We start from the raw sequence: 20,252 nt of genomic DNA, 5'->3' as shown, positions 1-20,252 counted from the left end.
ACAGGAGTCAGGCAGCTCCTTGTGCTGGCAGCAACAATGGGGGGAAGCATGGCAATGGCCTCTCCCAGATCCAGAGCCTTTAGCCCTGTTTCAGTGTGAGCCTGGCAGTCCAGTCTCTGCTGAGGCTGCAGCAGCTGAGGTGCAGGTGCTGATGCCACCTCACCAGAGCATCCTCCTGGTTGCTGTGGGAACCACAGGGGCTGCGAGGTCCCTGGCCCCTGGGGCTAATTACTGCCAGCGGGGAGGGCTGCAGGGGGAGGCAGGGGAGCTGCCTCAGCTCTGGCTTCATTGGACTCGATGAACTTAGAGGTCTTTTCCAACCTAAATGATTCTGTGCTTCCATGATTCCTGCACAGCCTTCGGCACCTCTGCGTGCTACAGGCTCGGCCATGGTCCTGCATCCCACAGCCCTGGAAGGGGCTGAGTTCACAGAGCCAGCATGGACCAGCCCCAGCAGCTCAGCCCTTTGCAGCACCCGGAGGATGCCTGGCATGGGGACCCTCTGCTGGAGCCTGGCTAATGTCATGGCTGGCAGGGGGCCAGGGGGCTGGTGCAGGGCTCTGCCCAGGGTTGGGTGATGAGGGAGTGGGTGCCGAGGGACTGCAGCACAGGTGACCTGCCCCCACCTGGTGCCAGGCACTCACCCCATGCCCTGGCCTGGCCCAGGGCCCTCGCCATAACTCCTGGATCCTGGGATGGGCCCTGGTGCCCAACCAGGGCCCTGGACCCTGTGGCTGCTGATCCGTGGCTGGGTGGGGAAGGAGCTCCTGGCCCGTCCTGCTCCTGGCCCCAGAAGCTCATTACTGATGCTCCCGCCTCCACCCTGGTCCCTGTGGACCGAGCCTGAGTGAGTGCAGGAGGCTCTAATGGCTCTGAGTGGCTCTTGATGGGCTGCGATGGAGGCGGGAGCAGGAGTGGCTGTGGTTTCTGCCTCCACTGGAGCCAGAGCTGCCTCTGCTCAGGGTCGGCCAGGATGATGCTGGGTGGGCTCCTGCTCCAGCTGCTCCTCACCACGGCGCTGTTCCCCAGCATCATTGGGACAGGTACAGCCCCACTCCTGCCCCTCCTGTTCCCTGAACCTGTCCTCCCCATCCTTGATGAAGCTTTGTCCCTTGGGGGTTGCTCCCTGACAGCCCAGAACAGAGGCTGGGGGCATCTGTGCTAGGAGGCAGTGGTCCACAGTGGGAGGTGGCGGTTCATGCTGGGGATGGTGGCTGAGGTGTGGTGGTGCTGGGGTTGGTCCCACTGCAGCACATCTGTGGGGTGTAAGTGCTGTCCCTGTGGGGTCATGGGGAACAGGGAAAGATTCAGCATGGAGATGGGGGCTGACCTGATGTCCCCGAGGGCTTTCCCCTCCCCTCTGCCACCATCACCCTCCTCACCCATGTTTGCCCTTGTTGAGGCCATGGCAAGCACTGGTGGTCACGGCACACACAGAGCCATGGCTGCCAGCAGGCACTGCCGGGGGGCTGAAGCCCACGCTGAGAGCTGAGCCAAGGGTCCCTGTGTCATTTTAGCCAGGTCCCCTGGGGCTAGTGAGCTCCAGTTCATCCCTGCTGGGACTGGGAAGGCTCTGCTCTGTGGCAAGGGCCACCTTGCTGGAGCTGGCAGCCTGTCCTGCCTGCACCGTGTGGCTCTGTGGCTCATGCAGTGGGGACTCCCTCCTGGCCCTCTCCAAGCCCCTGCTACTCGCCCCAGTCTCAGTGCAGAACCTGCACCTCTGCGAGGGCTACGTTGGCCGTGACGGCCGCTCCCACCCTGGCTTCTACTGCCCACGGCTGACTGACCCCCCCGGCTACCGCTACTGCTGCCAGCCCAGCCCGCGCGCCCTCAAGTCCTGCTGCTCCCAGCTGGCCCTGGAGGCCCTCACCGGGGTGAACCTCTCCAGCCTGGCCAGCCCTGAGCTACTCCGGTGAGCAGGACTGTGGCTGGGTGTGCTGGGTGTGCTGCTCGGAGATCCCAGCACAGCCCCAGGGACTTCCCGTGACTGTTGACATTGGGCTTGTGATGTCCTTTGGAGCCCACACTGGGCCCTGGGTGGCCCTCCCCAGTGCCGCTGTGCTGGGGGGGGCCATGGCTGCCCCCTCCTGAAGTGCACCCCCCCCGCAGGAACCCACTGGCCTTGCCCTTCGTTGGGCTCTACGGGCTCCTTGTCCTGCTGCTCATGGCCATCGACCTCTGCCACTTCTACTGGACCCGACGCTGCCACCTCGGCCGCCTCCTGCCCTGCGCCCGCTGCCCACCCTGCAGACCCCGGGGAGGGCACCTGCCCCGTGCCCAGCCTTCCCACGGTGCCCCCAGCCTGAGCCCCAGCCGGGGCTGTTGAGGGGGTCCCGCGGGTGGGACAGGGGTGCAGGGGTGGTGGCACTCGGCCCCGGGGTGCAGCACGGGGGTGTCCGGGGGGACGGGCGGGGACGCGCACGAGGCCGCAGGCGGCAGCTGCCGGGACCGCCGGGCCGCGGGGCGGCGCTGCAGGCTCGGCCCCGCCCCGTCACGTGACACGGGCGGTGGCGTCCGGGTTCCCCGGGCGATCGGCGGTGACGTCACGAGCGCGATGGAGGAGCCGGTGAGCGGGGACGGGCGGGACCGGGACGGGACCGGGGGGGCCCGGGGCCGAGACCGGCGTGCTGGGGCGGGCGGGTGCCTGTCCCGGGGGCTCTCTGTCCCGGGGGCTCTCTGTCCCGGGGGCTCTCTGTCCCGGGGGCTCCCTGTCCCGGGATCCCTGGCCCGTCTCCGGGCAGCCGCTGATGCGGGCCCGGGGCCGCGTCCCAACCGGTTCCCGTCGGCAGATGACGGCGGAGCAACTGCGGGCGCGGGGCAACGCGCTGTTCCAGGCGGGGGACCACGGCGCGGCCCTCGCTGCCTACACGGAGGCGCTGAGCCTGAGCGACGCCGCGCCGGAGCGCGCTGTGCTGCACCGCAACCGGGCCGCCTGCTACCTGAAACTGGTGAGCGCGGGGCGGGGCGGCCCCGCAGAACCTGCCCGGCCGGCTGGGGCTGTCTGCCTTGGCCAGGCGCTCCCTGCGCCGGGGGCAGTGTCGGTCCCCAAGTAGAATGCTCTTGGTCCCAGACAGGGCACTGTCAGATGTTGTCTCTGCTCACCTTTTCCCCTGTCCCTGCCCGCTGTCCCCTGCTGCCCCACCTCCCGGGTGGGCTGTGGGGGCCAGGATGCTCCCGTCTGTGCCTGGGCTGTGCATGTGCCCTGGGGCTGTCCCGAGGCAGTCACAGCATCTCTGATCCCCCGCTGGGGAACTGTCTCTGAGGCAAGGAGGGAACACAAGGAGTTTCAGGGGCCCGAGTAGACCAGAAGCACCTGAAAAGCATCGGGGGTTCTAGGGCTCCACAGGGATCCCTTGAGGGTTGCATTCTGGGAAGGACAGGGTGTCCCGCTGGGCTGGCTCACAGTCTGCAGTGACGGTGTTCCCAGCCTGTCCCTGCTCCCCAAAACGGGGGGTGTTGGTCTATGTGGGGCCTGCCTGGGCAGCCCTCAGGTTTTGCCTCTCCCAAATCTCTGCAGGAGGATTACGCCAAGGCGGAGGCCGATGCAACTAAAGGTACTGTCAGTGGGGCTGAGGGGGGCTGGCCTCTGTGCTGCCCACCATGGCAGGCCAGGGCAGGCTGCGGGCTCTGCGACAGACCCTCTTGTGCACAGCCATTGAGGCCGACGGCCGGGACGTGAAGGCGCTGTTCCGCCGTAGCCAGGCGCTGCAGCAGCTGGGCCGCCTGGACCAGGCCGTCGGTGACCTGCAGCGGTGTGTGAGCCTGGAGCCCAGGAACAAGGCCTTCCAGGAGGCCCTGCGTGCACTGGGCAGCAGCATGCACGAGAAGGTCAGTGGTGGGGACAGTGGGGGACTGCCGGACAGCTGGGGGACTGTGGCTGTGAACAGCTGGGGGAAGCAAGGAGGGCTGAGTTGCTCTTTCTGCTCTCTCTCAGATGAAGACCATGTCCTGCACGGACTCAAAGGTACAGCAGATGTTCCAGATCTTGCTGGATCCTAAAGAAGAGGATGCGGACAAGAAGCAGAAGGTCTGAGCTCAGGGAGCAGGGGTAGCGCTGTGGCTGGGAGGTGAGGAGGGCAGGATCAGTGCTCCCAGGTCCACAGTGGATTAGCGGTGCTGCCTGGGCAGACCAGGCTCCCCCCTGCGGAATGTGCTCCCTGAGACGGTGGAGGGCGGGTGCCTGCGGCTGCCGGGGGTTCCTGTGTTCGGTGGACCCGTGATCTAGACAGGAGTCTCCCTTTCCCAGGCTGTGCAGAACCTGATCGTGCTGGCACGAGAGGAGGCCGGAGCAGAGAAGATCTTCCAGAGCGATGGTGTGCGGCTGCTGACGCAGCTGTTGGACACGGCCAAGGCCGACCTGATGCTGGCAGCCCTGCGCACGCTGGTGGGGTTGTGTTCCGGCCACCGCTCCCGGGTAGGTACCGCTGTGCCCGGGGAGAACCACGCTGGGGAGGCTGTAAAGTGTCAGACAGGGGAGCTCTGAGCTGTCACGTGCCAGGCCTGAGTTTGTAAGAGGGAAGAATCCTGATAAGGGGCTGGTAAGTGCCAAGGCTTCCCCAGGGCCTTCAGCAGACAGGTGTGCTTGTACCTGCAGACCTCGGCCATCCTGGCGGAGCTGGGGGCCCCTCGTCTCTCGGCAGTGCTGGGTGTGGAGCACGAGCAGGTGTCCCTGGCTGCCTGCAACCTGCTGCATGTGATGTTCGATTCCCTGAAGGAGGGGCTGCAGAAGGACTTCCGTGGGAAGGAGGACGCAGTGGTGCTGGGTGAGTGTGGGCAGCCTTTGCTGGCTGGTGGGAGGGGACAGTCCCAGGGAAGTGCAGAGCTGCTGTGGGCTCTTCTCCTGCTGTCCACCCTGTCACTGCTCCCTGTGGCAAAGCCAGGCTTTGGTCCAGGCTTAACAGGAGGCAGAAGTCCCTGGTCATGGCAGCGTCTCTGCCAGCTGTACAACAGTGGGGGTGAGGCTGTGCCCAAGGCACTGACTGCTGGGCACTATCTCTTCTGGAAGATTCCTCTAGGGACCTGAAACTGCTGATCAAGCACCTCCTGGAGCTGCTGGCACTGGAAGGGGCCTCAGCACACGGCCGTGACAATGCCCTCAACCTGCTTATCAAGGTGGTGCCCAGAAAGTCACCAAAGGAGACCAACAACAGCATGAGCCTCTGGGTGATTGACCAGGGTGAGCGGAATGGCCAGTAGCATCCCACTGGGGCATTGTGCCCCTCTGCCATGGTTCTGCACACACCAATGTGCCCCTCACCAGGGTGTCTGACCCCTGCCAGGCCTGAAGAAGATCCTGGAGGTGGGCAGCACGGTGTGCGGCAGCCCGGGCAGCCTGCCTGTGACAGAGAACAGCCGGATGAGTGCCTCCGTCCTGCTGAGCAAACTGTACGAGGACCTGAAGTGTGATGCCGAGAGGGAAAACTTCCACCACCTGTGCGAGGACTACGTGAGGTGAGCCGGAGGTCCCAGGGGCTCGGGGGTTCGGTCACCTGCAACCTGGTAGCACCTGTCACCCTCAGTGCTAAAGTCAATTGCAGACCCACTGTGGGGGTATTCAGCAGGTGGGGCAGGGGGCAGCAGGTGGGATCAGCTTGACCTTTTTTGTGGTCTTTGTGCACAGGGGCTGGTTCGAGGGGCACGAACTGCTGGGGAAGCTGCGGGCCATCCAGACGGTGTCCTGCCTGCTGCAGGGCCCCTTGGACGCAGGCAACAGGGTGCTGGAGCTGGAGGGCATCATGGACAGCGTGCTGTCCCTGTGTGCCTCTGTCTGTGAGGCCCACCAGCTGGTGGCGGTGGAGGCGCTGATCCATGCGGCCGACAAGGCCAAGCGTGCCTCCTTCATCACAGCCAACGGCGTCAGCCTGCTCAAGGAGATCTACAAGCACAGCGAGAGGGACAGCATCCGCATCCGTGCGCTCGTGGTGAGTGCGGCGGGATGGAGGAGCAGCGGGGATGAGCCCCGGGGCGGGCTGTGGGTGCAGGACCACCACTCACAGCACTGCCCTTCCCTGCCTGGGGTCTGGGAGGCACACTGGGGTGCTCGTGCCCATTCCTGTTCCCACATTCTGGTCCTGTCTGCAGGGGCTCTGCAAGCTGGGATCTGCTGGCGGCACTGACTTCAGCATGAAGCAGTTTGCCGAGGGCTCCACCATGAAGCTGGCCAAGCAGTGCCGCAAGTGAGTGGGGCCGGGTGCGGAGGGAGTGGGCAGGGTGCCTCACAGACGGGCTCCTGCAGCTGGGCTCAAGGACTGTTCTCCCAGGTGGCTCTGCAATGAGGCCATCGACGCAGGCACACGGCGCTGGGCTGTGGAAGGCCTGGCCTACCTCACCTTTGATGCAGATGTCAAGGAGGAGTTTGTGGAGGACAAGGCAGCAATGCAGGCCATGTTCCACCTGGCCAAGGTATGTGCCAAGCACTTCAGGGTGGGCACCCTGACACCAGGGAAACATGCCAGAAGGAGTGTGGGGCTCACGCTGTGGGGTGGGGTATGTGGAAGATGTTGGGTGGGCTCCAGCCCTGGCTGCTCCTCCCTGCCACGAGTGTGATGTGTGACTGTTATCACTGCAGTCGGAGGACAGGAGTGTGCTCTATGCTGTCGCCTCCACGCTGGTGAATTGCACCAACAGCTACGACCATGAGGAGCCGGACCCGCAGATGCTGGAGCTGGCCAAGTACGCCAAGCAGCACATTCCAGAGCAGCACCCCAAGGTGAGTGGGGTATGGCTGTGCTCAGGGGTGAGGTCAGGCACCTCGTCGGCCAGCTGGTGCCCCTGAGCCAACTGTGACCCCGCCTGTGGGACAGGACAAGCCAGAGTTCGTGAAGCGGCGCGTGCGGAAGCTGCTGATGGCCGGCGTGGTGTCGGCCCTGGCCTGCATGGTAAAAAGTGAGAACCCGGCGCTCACCAACTCCTGTCGGGAGCTGATCTCCAGGTATGGGTGTGCCAAGGGACAGGAGGGAGCTGGGTTCCCAGGCTGCTGGCATCCTGCTGGCCAGCTTACGTGTCCATGGTGAATGACGGCTCCTGGACAGTAATGGGAATGTCCAGGAGTCTGGTGCAGCCTGGGCCCCCTGCAGCTGTCTGGGTGCTCCAGCTGCTCCCACTTTGTCCCCAGAGTGTTCCTGGCACTGGTGGAGGAGGCAGAGGACCGGGGTGGCGTGGTTGCGCAGGGAGGAGGCAAGGTGAGGGGATGGGACCCCACTGTGCTGTTACCCTGCACCGATCTGGGTGGCTGGGGCTCGAGGGCCTGGGGGTCTCTGCTTTGCAGGGGCCAGACTTGCTGCCTCATACATGAGGCTGCTGTGGGCTGGCTGCAGGATGAGCTGCTGTTTCTGCTCACAGGCTTTGATCCCACTGTCCCTGGAGGGCACTGAGGTGGGGCAGACCAAGGCAGCACAGGCCCTGGCAAAGATCACCATCACTTCTAACCCAGAGATGGCATTCCCTGGGGAGCGGGTGAGTGCTGTGGCTGGGGAATAGGTATCAGGTCTGCCAACCAGGGGCTCATGTAAGAACAGCAATGGGCACTGACTCAGTCCAATGTGTGCTGTCTCTACAGATCTACGAGGTGGTGCGACCCCTGGTCAGCCTCCTGCACCTGCAGCGCACGGGCCTGGAGAACTTTGAGGGGCTGATGGCCTTGACCAACCTGGCTGGCATCAGCGAGAGGCTGCGGTAAGAATGGGAGGAGAGGGGAGCTGGCTGTTCCCTCAGGTCCAGTGGGCTTCCCTGGGCAGGGAGCACTCACACTCCCTACCCCGCAGGCAGAAGATCCTGAAGGAGCGGGCCGTGCCCATGATCGAGGGCTACATGTTTGAGGAGCATGAGCTGATCCGGCTGGCTGCGACTGAGTGTATGTGCAACATGGCCATGAGCAAGGAGGTGAGGGCTGGGCTGGGGTCTGTGCTGGGCTGCTGGACCCCCACCCCCCCACCAACCCCCTCCTCCTCCTCCTGTGCAGGTGCAGGAGCTGTTCCTGGCGGAGGGCAGCGACCGGCTAAAGCTGATGGTCCTGTACAGCGGGGAGGAAGATGAGAAGCTGCGTCGGGCAGCCTCGGGGACCCTGGCAATGCTCACTGCCCTGCACCCTCCCATCTGCAAGCGCATCCCCCAGGTGGTGAGTGCCCAGCAGTGGGGCGGGACAGCACCCTGTGTCCCTTATTCCCTCCCCACGGTGGCCTGGAGCTCTGTCCCAGTGCTGGTCCCAGAAGAGGGGGCAACGTGTCCTGACCCCTGAGCCTGACTAAGCTGGGACTGTCGGGGAGGAGGAGCTGGCTCCCTTCTCTCAAGGGGCCATGCTGATGTTGGCCCCACTCCCCTACAGACAGCGCACTGGCTGGAGATCCTGCAGGCCCTGCTGCTGAGCCCCAGCGCCGAGCTGCAGCACCGCGGTGCCGTAGTGGTGATGAACATGATGGCGGCTGCACGGGAAGTGGCTGAACAGCTCATCGCCAGCGAGATGCTGGAGATCCTCTCGGTGCTGGCCAAGGACAAGGACAAGCCACGAGTGGCCCAGGCAGCCCAGGAGAGCCTGGCCCAGGCTGTGGCCTATGGCCTGATCAAGCCCAACCCTGGCCAGGCCTGAGGGCCCGTGGGGCTCATCCACACGCTGCACACGCTGCCGGGGCTGTGCTCACACGCTGCCGGGGCTCTGGCAACGCTGCCGGGGCCAGTGCTCACACGCTGCTCTCAGGGTGGCTCCGGCAGGGTCCGGCCGCCCGTGGGGCTGGCTCAGCACTGCCCGGGGCTGGGGCCACGCTGTGCCCGGCGGCGCCATCCTGGCGTCCCGGGGCGAGGAGGAGGAGGGCACTCGCCGCTGCCTTTGCCACCGTCTGCCTTAGCCGGGAGGGCCGGCCCGGGGCCGGGACCGGCGCGGTGGGACTGGGCCCGCCCGATGACACTAAAGCTGCTCCTGGACCACGGCCCAGCTTCTGTCCGTCTGTCCGTCAATATCTCCGCCGTCACCTCCGGTCCCGCCCCTCCCTCCCTCCCGCCATGGCGGCGCCCGCCCGCGCCTGGCTCGTGTTCGGGTTCAGCCCCGAGGAGGCGGCCGGGGAGCCGGGCCCGGGCCCGGCGCCGCGGCGGCTGGAGGCGGGTCCCGAGGGGATCCTCCGCGTGTGGCCCGCGTGGAGCTACGTGGTCGTGGAGACCGGTGAGCGCCCCCGGCCCGCCCGGTGCCCCGGTCCCTCCCGCCGTTCCGGTGTGGCCCTTTGCCGGCCAGTGCACGGTTCCCCCCACCGTCCCCGTCCCCCTTCCGCGCCGGTCCCCTCGGTCCGTCCTGTCCGCCCCGACCCCTGATCGGGATGAGACCCCTCCGCCCTCCCACCGCGCCCGTTCACCCGGGATGTCCCCGTTTCCCCCGGTGCCGGTCCCCCCGGGTGTGTCCGTGTTCCCACGCGTTGCCGGTCCGCCCGGGTTGTCCCCGTCCCGCTCCCCGGGATGCTCCCCGCTGGTTCCCCCGTGACGTTCCCGTCCCGGCCTCCCAGTCCCCCGGGCTGTCCCCGTCCCGCCCCGCGCACTGTCCCCAGCGCCGGTCCCTGAAGTGCCACCGCGGCAGGCGCGGGGCTGGAGGTGCGGAGCGCGGGGCTGCGGCGGCGGCTGCCGGGCTGGGCCGAGGCGCTGCCGTCCGAGACGCACCTGGTGCTGCGGGGCCCGGCCGAGGCCCGCGCCTGGCGGCGGGAGGCGGCGGTGACGGGCGCGCTGCAGGACGAGCCCGCCTGGAGCCGGGCGCTGCCGCCGGAGCCCCGCCAGCCGCTGCCGCTGCTGCCCGGCGGGTTCGCCACCCCGCGGCCGCCGTTCTTCACCGCGCTGCCGGCCGGGCTGCGCGCCCGGCGGCTCGCCCTGGGCACGGAGCACGCCCTGGCGCTGGGAGCCGCCGGCGAGGTCTTCACCTGGGGCGGCGGCAGGTGAGCGGGGGCTGTGGGGGCACAGGGGTGCGTGAGAGGGGCAGCAGCGGTCTCGGGAGGGAAGCTGGTGGGTCACGGGTGGGGTTTCAGGAACGACAAGATAAACACTGTGCTGAGGGGATGCAGAGAGAATGACGGGGACGCAGAATGAGTTTGGAGGATACAGGAGGGGCTTTGTGGGGTGCAGGTGAGAGGATGTCTGGACGGGGGTCACCTCAGGGACTGAGCCCCTCCTTAGCCTACAGGCTTTAGACACACCAGTTCACATCTCTGTAGTGTTGATTGGTGAGTCAACACAGTAACATAATCTAATTAAGTGATTAAATGATCACCAGTGAATTCACTAATAACCACCCTGTTCATTGCATCCTGATCCCTCTGTTATTCCCTGTGTTGCACAGAATTACTGAGCTTCAGTTAATAACTTTTGAGCCATCTGGATCACATACAGGTGCTGCTGTGTTATGGTCCTTCCCTCCGCCCTTGCATACTGCCTGGGGCTGGGATATCTCTCCTGATTTTTCCATGGGGGTATGGGGGCTCCAGAAGAATATGGGAGTGCGGTTGGGACAAGAGTATTGGGGCACCAGCCCCAGGTGCCCCATGCTCACCCCCATGCTGATGGGATCTGTTCCTCACCCAAGCCAGGTCCTGCTGGGTACCAGCACATCCCTCCGAGGACACTTGGGTGTCTCTGTGTGACCACTGAGGTCCCTGCTCTGTTCCTGCTCCTCTGTTAACTTGCCACACCAACACCAGCTCTATGTTTCCGAGCTGGAGGTTTGTTCCGTCAGTCTGACAGTTCAGTGCCAGATCCCTCTGCTGTAGCCTGTGGGAGAGCAGTGAACCCCTTGGGAAAAGCCTCCAGCCCCATGTCACCTGCCAGCCGCTGAACTTGGGTACATTTAGCAGCCAGCCACTTCACTCAGTTTATTCCCAAGGAGGTGTTTGTTCATTTGGGGGTTGCTTGTGCATGTGCTGCCCCAGTCAGGTTTTCCGAGGAGGCACCAGAGGGCCTGGCCCCTGGTCCTCGTGCCCTGGATCCATGAGTTCTGCTGGTGCATGATGAGGCCACAGGAACTGGCTGTTCCCATCTGTAGGGTGGAAGGGAGGCTATGTTCCTCTTTTTTTGCCACTTATGGAAGACAAATGCATTACTGACCATCAGTCAGTGTCACAAGCTGTGTACCTTGGCCCAGTGCCCTCCCCATTCCTCATTGCTCAGGAGCTTTTCACTCCCCAGTCCCTTCTCCTCAATTGCTGGCTCTAGGCCGGCTGGTAGCAAACACAGCTCATGGCAAACACAAAACTCAGTTTACATCAGCAGTTCTTGCTTTGCAGACACTATGTTATTTTATCCTTCTTGCCTTCAGAGGAAAGGTTTCTATATGTGGGAATGTGTACTTTAGGATTAACCTTTTTGGAATTTGGTTATTCAACATGGCTGAGAATGCTCTCACCCATCCCTTGCCAGCTGTGTCCTGCAGTGTGACAGCTCTGCTGTGTAACAGATAGATGCTGGCCCAGCTCACCCCTTTGTAGCCCCTCTCTTACTGCTGGCTGTGGTTGCCATCACCCTCTCGGGCTGGAGCCCCTTTCTGTTGCACCACACCCTTTCCTGTCCCTGAGCTCTCAGTGTCTCTTTGCCTTGGTCCTCTGCTGATTTCTCTTGTGGAAGGTGAAAATGCTTCCCAGTGCTGTGCATTAGCACAGCTGTTGGCTGTCTGGGCTGTCATATTGGTGCTCCCCAGACCACACAGGCTAAGCTGCTCCTCTCCCTCCTACAACCCCCACGATCTTCTCCTGCTTCTGCCCCAGCTCTGACAACAACTAAAGCCCCTAGTGGTCTGTCCCACTGCTCCCCAGTGACCCCTGGCTGTAACTGGGATCTGGTGCTGGCATCGCCCTACCACCGATGCTCAGCTTTTCCCTATTCCTTCAGCATCTCAAGCTCTGCCAGCCTGGATGGTGCTGGGAGCTGTGTCATCCCATGGCTGGCGCTGCCTGTGCCCCCCATCCCACGGTTGGCAGCACACAGGGAGACACAGTTTGCCCACGTAGGGAGGATTCACACACCTTAGGGTGTGTCTCTGGATCCTGCCCTCATTTGTGCCATGGGAAACATTTGTGCTGGCAGCTGGTGCCTCCCCGGGATGAGCCTGGACTTGTCTCTGGTGGGATCCCTCCTGTGCTTTGAGGCTCGGGGCCAAACCGATTGGCACTGCTGATTGCTGGCTTAGCATGGCCCAGTGAGCTCTGCAATCGATCCCCTGCTCACTGCACTGACTCATAAAAATATTGATCAATCTGAAGTTGTGTCATCGCTGCACAGCGCACACCGACTGTGCGATGACACAGACTCTTGTCTCAGACGTTGTGCCATGCCTGCTGCAGCTCGCCAAGCTGCAGGGCATGGGGGCACCCTCCTTCCCTGCCCCAACCTGAGCCCTGTGCCTCTGCTGCACCCCCCTGGCGTTGGGTGGTCATGGGAGGCTGGGTCTGTGTCAGTGGCAGCAGGAAGGGCTTGGTGGGGAGTGTGGGCAGGAGGCACGAGGGCTGGAGGCAGTGGCATATGGAGGTATCTGTCTGTCCCTCTGTGTGTCCCTGCAGGCATGGGCAGCTTGGCCACGGGACGCTGGAGTTGGAGCCGCAGCCACGGCTGGTGGAGGCGCTGGCCGGGGTGCCCATGTGGGCAGTGGCAGCTGGCGGGTGGCATTCGGCCAGCGTTAGTGGTGAGGGGCTGGGCCTGGCGTGGGAGGTCAGGGCGCTGGTGGCAGCATACAGCCCTGGTGGGACCTGGCCCAGGGGTGGGGAATGGGGTGTTGGTGCCCCCAGAGCACCCAGCACTGCTGCTAAGGGCTGAACTCTGCCTGATGCATTTCCCCTCCACCCTGCAGAGGCAGGAGACCTGTACATGTGGGGCTGGAACGAGTCAGGGCAGCTGGCTCTGCCCTCCAAAGCACTGGTGGAGGAGCGGGCTCAGGATGATGAGTGCACAGGTGGGTGCTGCTGGCTGGGCTGCGGGCAGGGGGTGCAGGGTCTCTGCACGGCTGAATGCAGGGCCGGTGCAATTCAAGCCTGCAGGAAATGCTGGTGGTACCCAGTCGCTCCTGGGACCTGAGAGTCAGCTCTTCAACAGGAAATGCCAAGCTGGTGCCCCGCCAGGAGCAGTCGGCTGCCAAAGACACCCCATTCATCTCCATCCAGGCATTCCCAGCACTGCTGGATCTGCCACAGGACCTGGAGGTCAGTGGGGTCAGCTGTGGGTCCCGACACACAGCTGTTGTCACACGTGAGTGCCTGGTGGGGCTGGGGGCAGCACCCCTCAGGGTGGGGGGGTGAGCTGTGGGGACTGGGGCTCACTGGGACCTGGTGGGCAGCACCCCTGGGGGTGAGGGGGGGCTGAGGGGGGCAGGGGCTCACCAGGCACTGGCTGATGGTGCTGTCCTTCTTGCAGGAGGTGGAGAGCTCTACACCTGGGGCTGGGGTAAGTGACACCTCAGCTTTGGGACCTTACAACCCCCACAGGAGCAGCTTCTGGTTCCTGCTCCTTCACCCGTAGTGTGAGGGGCACGTTTGTGCCAGGGGTCTCTCGCGTTCCCTCTCCCCCAAAAACGTCCAGGAGCCATCACCCTGTGAGGCCCCAGGGCCACATTGTGCCATGACTGTGTCTGCAGGTAAATATGGACAGCTGGGACACGGGGACATCGCCAGCTCTGACCAGGCACGTCGGGTCGAGCACCTGGTGGCCGAGGGGCTGCGGGCAGAGGAGGTGGTGTGCGGGCCCTGGACCACCTACGTCCGTGTGTTGGAGTCGTGAGGCCCTGGAGCCCCCCCAACCATGGCTGCTGCCAGGAGGAGGATGAGGGCGAGCTTTCCTCTACACGACCAGCCCCAAGACCAGTCAGGATGGAGGCTGCAGGCCCTGGGGGTGGCTCCTGCTTGGCTCAGACTCCCAGAGCCACACCTGAGATTTTGGGGTGCTGAGTTTGCCCCTCCCCATCCCCCTCCTTCCCCCCATTTCTTCTCTTCCTCCTGCTCACCACAGGCATCACCCCAACAGACTCAGAGTTGTGGACTGTACAGGGACTTTATTCACAACATCTGGAAAAATTTTTTAAATAAAAGCAAATTTCTCAAGGGGGGAGCTGGAGGTGGGTTATCCTGGAGCGGGTGACTGGAGCTGGAGCAGCGAATCCTGCCGGGTGCAGGGGCCTCAGCACGAGGCGTTGGTGGTGGTGGAGTTGAGGATGCGGGAGGTGCTTTCAGAGCTGGAAGCCTTTGAAAGTTCGCGCTGTGGGAACAAGAGGGGGGAGAGGGGGATGAAGGGAGAGAGGGAGGGGCAGCAAGGTCAGGGCCACTGCTTCGAAGGTCAGTAGGGACACAGGGAGAGGTTGGGATGGGCAGGGAGGGCAGCCCAACCTGCTAAGGGGAGATAGAATACTAATAATAGAACTATGTAACCTGTAGCCAATGAACATTAACGCCTTTTTTTGCTAAAATGTATAAATAGTAAAAAGTTTTGATAGTTGGGTGCTTGATTTGTGGGAATCCCCACCTTGCATCCTGCTCAGAATAAACAATGTCTCCTTTCTAAACCTCTTTGTCTATGTTTAGAGACCTCCTAAAATCTGCAGCATCAGTAGGAGAAGGGGACAGGAGCAGTTGTGTTCAGCTGCTGGAGGAAGGGAATTCCTGGCAGGAATCTGCTTCCATCACAAATCAGCCCCAGCCCTACCCAAGGCTGGGTGCCAGCCTGGGAGCACAGCCTGGAGCAGGGAACCCTTCAGCTCAGTCCCAGGGCACACAGGGTACCCCAACACCAGGTCAGTTGCCACAGGGAAGAGTCTGGGGCAGTCCACTGTCGCACAAAGGTAAAGCTCAGGCTCAGCCCATCCTGACAAAAGGACAGAGGCTGCCCAGGGCCCCCCAGCCCTAGAGAGCAAAGCCCCATCCACTGGCAGCCCCCCGCAGGCTCTGCTCACCCCACCACCCCCAGAGACTAGTGGAGAAGGTGGGACTGAAGCAGGGTCCCCCTTACGGGCTCAACAAGCAGAGCTGGGCCTTGGGCTCTGTCCCCACACAGGGGTGTCGTTGAGCCCAGCCTGGCCCCGTGCTGGTGTCTGTCCCCACTGGCTGCTCAGGGCCCGTGTGAGGCAGGAGCAGCGTGAGGCCTCCACCACTACACTGCAGTTTGAAGTTCTCCATGTGGAGCCACAGGCACGGGCGGGAGCAATCACCCTGCGTGGGGACATGGGGGTACACAGCCCTGGGGTGCTCGGGGAAGGGGGAGCGTCTGTCCTGTGCCGCCTGGGGAGGGGGTGGGGTTAGAAGAGGTGAATTACCACAAACTCAGAATAGGTGCTGGCAACAGAACTAACGCTGTGGTTACGCTGGGCAGGGGCTGTGGGGGTGCACCCACCGCTCAGGGTGGTTCCATCCAGCTGGGACATGTTCTCCTTGTTCCACTGCCTCAGCCTGGGTCGGGGGGGCTTCGCCGCCGTGCGGCTGGGGGTCCGGGCACGGCCAAACTGCAGGAGGAGGCAACAGTTACGGGATGCAGGAAGCGAGCAGAGGCAGGAGAGCTGTGGCAGCTTCAGTGCCTGTCCCTCTGTGAGGCCAGAGCGGTGTCAGGCTCTGGGTGCCCCCCGGAGTCTAGGGCTGGATTCTAGTCTCAGAAACATATAGCATAGAGTCACAGAATCCTGGAAATGGTTTGGGCGGGAAAGGACCTTAAAAAGCCCATCTTGTTCCACCCCAGTGGCAGGGGTGCCACCCACTAGACTAGGGTGCTCAGGCCCTGTCCAGCAGCACAACCATATTTTGAAGGTCCCCCTAGCTGCAGGCTCAGCAGCAAGGAACAGGGGTACACCAGAAATCTGGGCTGGAGAAAGATTTCCTGCCACCCTCCTCCTCCCTCAGGTCCCAGAAACTCCTCACCAGGATGGCAGCAGCCTCACGGAGCAGGCTGCAGACAAACAGGAGCTTCAGCCCCCAGGAACTTGGTAGGGGAAGCAGAGAAGCACAGGGTGACAGCAGGCTGAGCTGTGCCGCCCTGGTTTGCCCATCCCAGCCCTGGGCAGGGAGTCCCCCAAGGCCCCTCACCTTCTTCCCAGAGGGCGGCAGCCGAGACGTGGGAGAGTGGGAGATGGTTCCTCCAAAGGCTGAGCGAACTGTGCTGTTGGGAGTAGTGCTGGTGATGGAGGTGCCATGGAACTGAGGAGACAGCAGAGCACGCATTACACGAGGGACACCTCCCTGCAGAGCCAGAGCACCCCGACCCCTCCCGTGGGGCCAAGGCCAGCCCAAGGCCAGGCTCCAGCTCAGGGAGAGCTCAGCTCTGGGCAGGGCCCTGGCTCAGCTGCACTGCTCCACAGGGACATTTTACCTTCCTTACTTTGGCAGGTGTGTGGGGGCTGAGGACACGCCGCTTGATGGGGGTCCGTGGGGTGCTGCCATACAGCATCTCTGTTTCTATCTGCCGGCTCTTCTTCAGGTGCTGCGGGAGACACGTGCACTTACACACCTGAACACCGTGGAGTTGGTGCACCTCTGTGCCACTGCCAGTGGGCACTGCCCTGCCAACAGCTTGGCAAGGCCATGCAGCAGGAATTTCACCAAAGATTTACAGGTATCCAGAGCCAAGTGGCACCTCTGGCACAGCTGGGGCCAAGAAAGGGGCTCAGCACACACAGACACAACTGTAATGGGCACTTGTCCCACTACCTGCTGCTTCCAGGCTGGGATTGAGCAGGCAGAGCCCAGGGCAGCAGCTGGGGGGCACTGGGGCCCACCACAGACACTCCCAGGCTGGCGTTCCCAGGAAGGAGCCAGCACGCTCAGCTCCACACTCACCCGCTCCTGCTTCTCCTTCTCCTTCTCTAGGCGGTACAGCTGCCACTGCTCTGACACGTATTCCATGAACTGCTGCCCCTTAACCAGGAAAGGCTCCTTGAACTCCTGCTCCCAGGCTTGGACCTTTCTCTCCAGCTCCTCCTGCAGCTGATCAGGTCATGAGGTCAGTGTAGGGACTGACCAAACGTGGGTGTCCCCATGCTCAGGGATCCCTTCTCCCTGATCAGTGGGACCACAGCTCCTTCCCCAGGGCTAGACCTACCCTGGACAGTGTCTTCTGCAGCTTTGCTCGCTGCTTCTCCTCCTTTAGCAGGTTCCCCCCACGGTTGGTGAAGCGGCTGGGGTCAGTTGCTTTTCTCTGGTAGAGAAGGGGGAACAGAAGAGACTTAAAGACACCACCCAGCTCCCCCCACCCCCCGGAGAGCCACCCTTGCACAAACATCCCAGTGCTCAAGACAGCACCTCATCCCTGCACTGGCCCACTGTGCCTCCCCAGTGCCTCCCTGCTCCTTCCCAGAGCACTCAGCCCCTGGGAGCAGAGGTGTGTGCTGCCCCATGACCCAGTGTGCTCCTGCCCAGATGATACCTCCAGCTCCAGGAACAGCTTCCAGTTTTCCTCCCATTTCTGAACCGCCTCAAACAGATCTTTGTGTGTTTCATAGTAGCTCTTTATCTTGCCCACCTCATGATCATGCAGCTCGAGTAGGGTCTCTGTGTAATCCTCTGGAAGGGCACAACAGCCTCATCAGGGGGCAGCTGGGACCCCTGGACCCCTTCTCACATCTGCCTGGCCAGCTGGCACCCACCATCATAGAAGGGGCTGAAGCCTTCCCTCTGCTCCTGGCTGTAGAAACATTTGTCCCAGTAGTCAGCCAGCTCTGCCCGGATTGCCTGGATCACGGATTTCATGTTCTGCAGCTTCAGCTCCTCCAGGTGGTCCACTTCCAACTGCAACTGCTCCCAGGATCAGAGCACAGGTCAGGGAGAAAGAGGAGGGGCAGAACAGGATTCATCTTCTGCACAACCCACTTTCTAGGATGAGGCAGCACCAACCCCTAGCTCCTCCCCCCACGAGGGCAGGATTTGGCCCACTCCCCTCACCACTGACTGAGCAAACAGGAGCATGAGAGCCCCAGGAGCTACTACCCCCAGCCCTCCTGCCTTGGGCATAGCAGGGTCCTTACAGCTCTCCTGGTTTTGGCTCTGGACCCATCCATGTGCACGGCCGAGGTCTCTCTCTCCTCCTGTGGGATCTGCAGCCTTTCCCAGAGCGCAACAATCCTGGAGCGCAGCTCCGCACACACGGCCTCGTTCAGAGCCCGCCGAGCTTCCAGCTGCAGGCAGGGGGAGCAGGGGGTCAGTGCAGCCCTTGGCTCTGCTACACCCGCAAAGCCATGCACTCGGCACCCAAGATCACCCCCCAAAAGGATGTTCTGACATACAGCCTTGCCCAAAAGCCAGCGGTCACTCTTGCATTGTGATGGCAGCTGCTGTCAGGACCCACAGCAGCCCCAAATGCTGCCTCAGTGCACGGCGTACCTGCTGCAGCAGGTTCTGGAGGGCCACGATGTTGTCCTTGGACAGGCAGAACTCCTCCTCGTTCTCGCACACCACGTCCCGCTCAAAGCTGGTGTCCGGGGTGTGGTCCAGCTCCTCCATGAGCAGGATGATCTGACGCTTGTTGCTGACAAACTCTTCCCGCCTTTGCTCCTGGGGGTGAGGGGCAGTGTCAGGAACCAGTGGGCCCCTCGTGGGTCCTTCACCAACCCCCTCAGTCTCTCCGCTCACCTTCAGGGTGTTGAGGGAGGCCACGTGGCGCCGGTAGCAGTCCAGGTCCTCCAGGCTGGGCACGGCACTGCTGTCAATGCTGAACAGGGCTGTGCATAGGATATCACACAGGTCCCGGTCCTGTTCCTGCAGGGCCTTCAGCTCCTGCTTCCGATCCTGCTTCTGCCTCTGCAGCTCCTCCACACGCATGCGCAGATTCTTCTCCATCTGCAGGATGGTACTTTCCTCCTCTGTCTGCAAGAGGCCAGAAATCAGCTCTGCTCTACACCTCTCCCACACCTAGCTCATGTTTTAAGATTTTAAATGAAGTCCAGGGACACAAGCCCTGGGTCTGGGCAAGATGTTCCCCAGGAAGCTGCAAACAGAGCAGCAATACACAAAATGAGGTGATGGAGAAAGCCTCACAACTGCTTCTCAATGCCTGGCCTGTAAGGAGCCACAAAGCCCTCAGCTCTACCAAGCACCCAGTTTTGAACAGGCGTTTGCTTTTTGAGCTCTGGCCTCTTGATACACCTAGGCAGGGCAGCAGCAGGATCCCAGCAGTGAAGAGCAACACCTCACCTCAAAGGGGCCCAGCTGGAGCTCACTGCACAAGGTGTCCAGCTCCTTCCGGCACACGGCGATGCTCTTCAGGAGACGCTCCTTCAGGCTCTGCTCCTCTGCCACCATCATGTCCAGGAGACTCTGTGGCACAGGCAGGGGGTGAGGATGGAGAGCACGCAGGGAGGGCAGGCAGAGCAGCAAGATCACCACTGGAGACCTCTGCTGGGGCTGAGTGAGGGTGGGCAGTGTGGGGGCCCCAGTGGGACAGGGCCAGGGCAGAGGTGCAGTGACAGCCCTGGATGCTCCCACCCGGGCAGGGACCCCCATCGGTCCAGTCCTGGGGCCCTGAGAGAGCTCATGCCAAGCTGCCCGGGTCCCGGGCTGGGGGCTCGACAGCGAGTCCGGTGAGTCCCCAACCCGGGGACGCGCCCCCGCCCTTCACCTTGATGTGCTGCTTGACGACGTCGGTGCGCTCCAGGCGCTGCTCCTCGGGAATGCCGATCTCCTCCCAGATGTCCCGCAGGGCCGCCATGGCCCGGTTCAGGCAGGACGCGGCCTCGGCCGCCAGGACCTCGCTGGGGGCACCGCGGGCGTCACGGACAAGGGCGGGCGGGCTCCCGGCCGAGCGCTCCCGCAGCCGCCGGCTCCCATCGCGCCGCACCCCCCCAGCCACGGGTCCCGGTATCACCGTTCCCTGTCCCCGGGGTCCCGGTATCCCCTTTCCTGTCCCCGCGTTCCCGGTATCCCCCTGTTCCCTGTCTCCCCCGTTCCCGGTATCCCCCCATTCCCGGTATCCCCCCATTCCCGCACCTTTTCCTCATCGCTCCCGCCGGACGCCGCCGCTCCGCCGATTCGAACTCCCCTCCCGGCCGCGCTGATTGGCTGTCGCGTCACCGCGGCCCCGCCCACAACCGCCAACCGGACCGCGCCCTGCCCCGCCCCAAGCCGCCCGTCAGCCAATGGCAGCGAAGAACCTTCGGCGCTTCCACCGAATCACGGGCGAGGCCGCCGCCGTCCGGCCGCGTGCAACGGCGCCGCCGCGCGCTCGCGATGCCGCAGCGGCCACGAGCCCGCGCGCGGGAGCCCGCGCGCCACACCCGGGCGGTGCCTGCGCCGCACTGCGCATGCGCCAGGGGGCCACCGGACCGGGACCCCCCCCCC

The 20,252-nt window shown here is 63.3% G+C and overlaps 4 protein-coding genes across 10 annotated transcripts; 3 read left to right on the top strand and 1 right to left on the bottom strand.

Moving 5' to 3' along the window:
* Nucleotides 1-973: 973 nt before the first annotated feature.
* LOC113958449 (protein shisa-like-1) lies at nt 974-2,326 on the top strand. The gene is made up of 3 exons (XM_027666702.1): nt 974-1,043; nt 1,699-1,912; nt 2,110-2,326. The coding sequence occupies exons 1-3, from the start codon at nt 974-976 to the stop codon at nt 2,324-2,326; spliced, it is 501 nt and encodes a 166-aa protein (XP_027522503.1).
* Nucleotides 2,327-2,491: 165 nt separating this feature from the next.
* Nucleotides 2,492-8,920, top strand: UNC45A (unc-45 myosin chaperone A). The gene is made up of 20 exons (XM_027666711.1): nt 2,492-2,566; nt 2,790-2,948; nt 3,518-3,554; nt 3,653-3,828; nt 3,935-4,027; nt 4,247-4,414; nt 4,595-4,763; nt 5,006-5,176; nt 5,280-5,451; nt 5,621-5,921; nt 6,082-6,176; nt 6,261-6,402; nt 6,569-6,709; nt 6,804-6,931; nt 7,115-7,181; nt 7,342-7,455; nt 7,559-7,674; nt 7,764-7,881; nt 7,961-8,116; nt 8,324-8,920. The coding sequence occupies exons 1-20, from the start codon at nt 2,555-2,557 to the stop codon at nt 8,582-8,584; spliced, it is 2,796 nt and encodes a 931-aa protein (XP_027522512.1). The 5' UTR covers nt 2,492-2,554; the 3' UTR covers nt 8,585-8,920.
* PRC1 (protein regulator of cytokinesis 1) lies at nt 7,449-20,036 on the bottom strand. Of its 6 annotated transcripts, none has more exons than XR_003531521.1 (15): nt 19,902-20,036; nt 19,534-19,666; nt 19,110-19,232; nt 18,549-18,782; nt 18,300-18,470; nt 17,945-18,094; nt 17,567-17,714; nt 17,347-17,483; nt 17,023-17,118; nt 16,761-16,907; nt 16,294-16,404; nt 16,011-16,121; nt 15,328-15,436; nt 14,084-14,199; nt 7,449-7,468 (listed from the first exon to the last, which is right to left on the bottom strand). XR_003531521.1 is itself a non-coding variant. In XM_027666723.1 (15 exons), the coding sequence occupies exons 1-14, from the start codon at nt 19,910-19,912 to the stop codon at nt 14,122-14,124; spliced, it is 1,836 nt and encodes a 611-aa protein (XP_027522524.1). In that variant the 5' UTR covers nt 19,913-20,036; the 3' UTR covers nt 7,449-7,468; nt 14,084-14,121. The 6 variants fall into 6 exon arrangements, 5 of the variants coding, with proteins under 5 accessions (XP_027522524.1, XP_027522523.1, XP_027522526.1 ...); XM_027666723.1 differs by having other exon boundaries at nt 15,251-15,436; XM_027666722.1 differs by lacking the exon at nt 7,449-7,468 and having other exon boundaries at nt 13,977-14,199; nt 15,251-15,436.
* Nucleotides 8,980-14,503, top strand: RCCD1 (RCC1 domain containing 1). Of its 2 annotated transcripts, none has more exons than XM_027666730.1 (7): nt 8,980-9,151; nt 9,557-9,905; nt 12,516-12,637; nt 12,803-12,904; nt 13,045-13,151; nt 13,363-13,392; nt 13,583-14,503. In XM_027666730.1, exons 1-7 carry the CDS (start codon nt 8,995-8,997, stop codon nt 13,769-13,771), a joined length of 1,056 nt encoding a protein of 351 aa, XP_027522531.1. In that variant the 5' UTR covers nt 8,980-8,994; the 3' UTR covers nt 13,772-14,503. The 2 variants fall into 2 exon arrangements, with proteins under 2 accessions (XP_027522531.1, XP_027522530.1); XM_027666729.1 differs by having other exon boundaries at nt 13,045-13,197.
* Nucleotides 20,037-20,252: the final 216 nt, after the last annotated feature.

Source organism: Corapipo altera, unplaced genomic scaffold (genome assembly GCF_003945725.1).
Source record: "Corapipo altera isolate COAL_440 unplaced genomic scaffold, ASM394572v1 349, whole genome shotgun sequence".
Taxonomy (NCBI): Eukaryota; Metazoa; Chordata; class Aves; order Passeriformes; family Pipridae; genus Corapipo; species Corapipo altera.
This window is presented reverse-complemented; position numbering and strand designations above follow the sequence as displayed.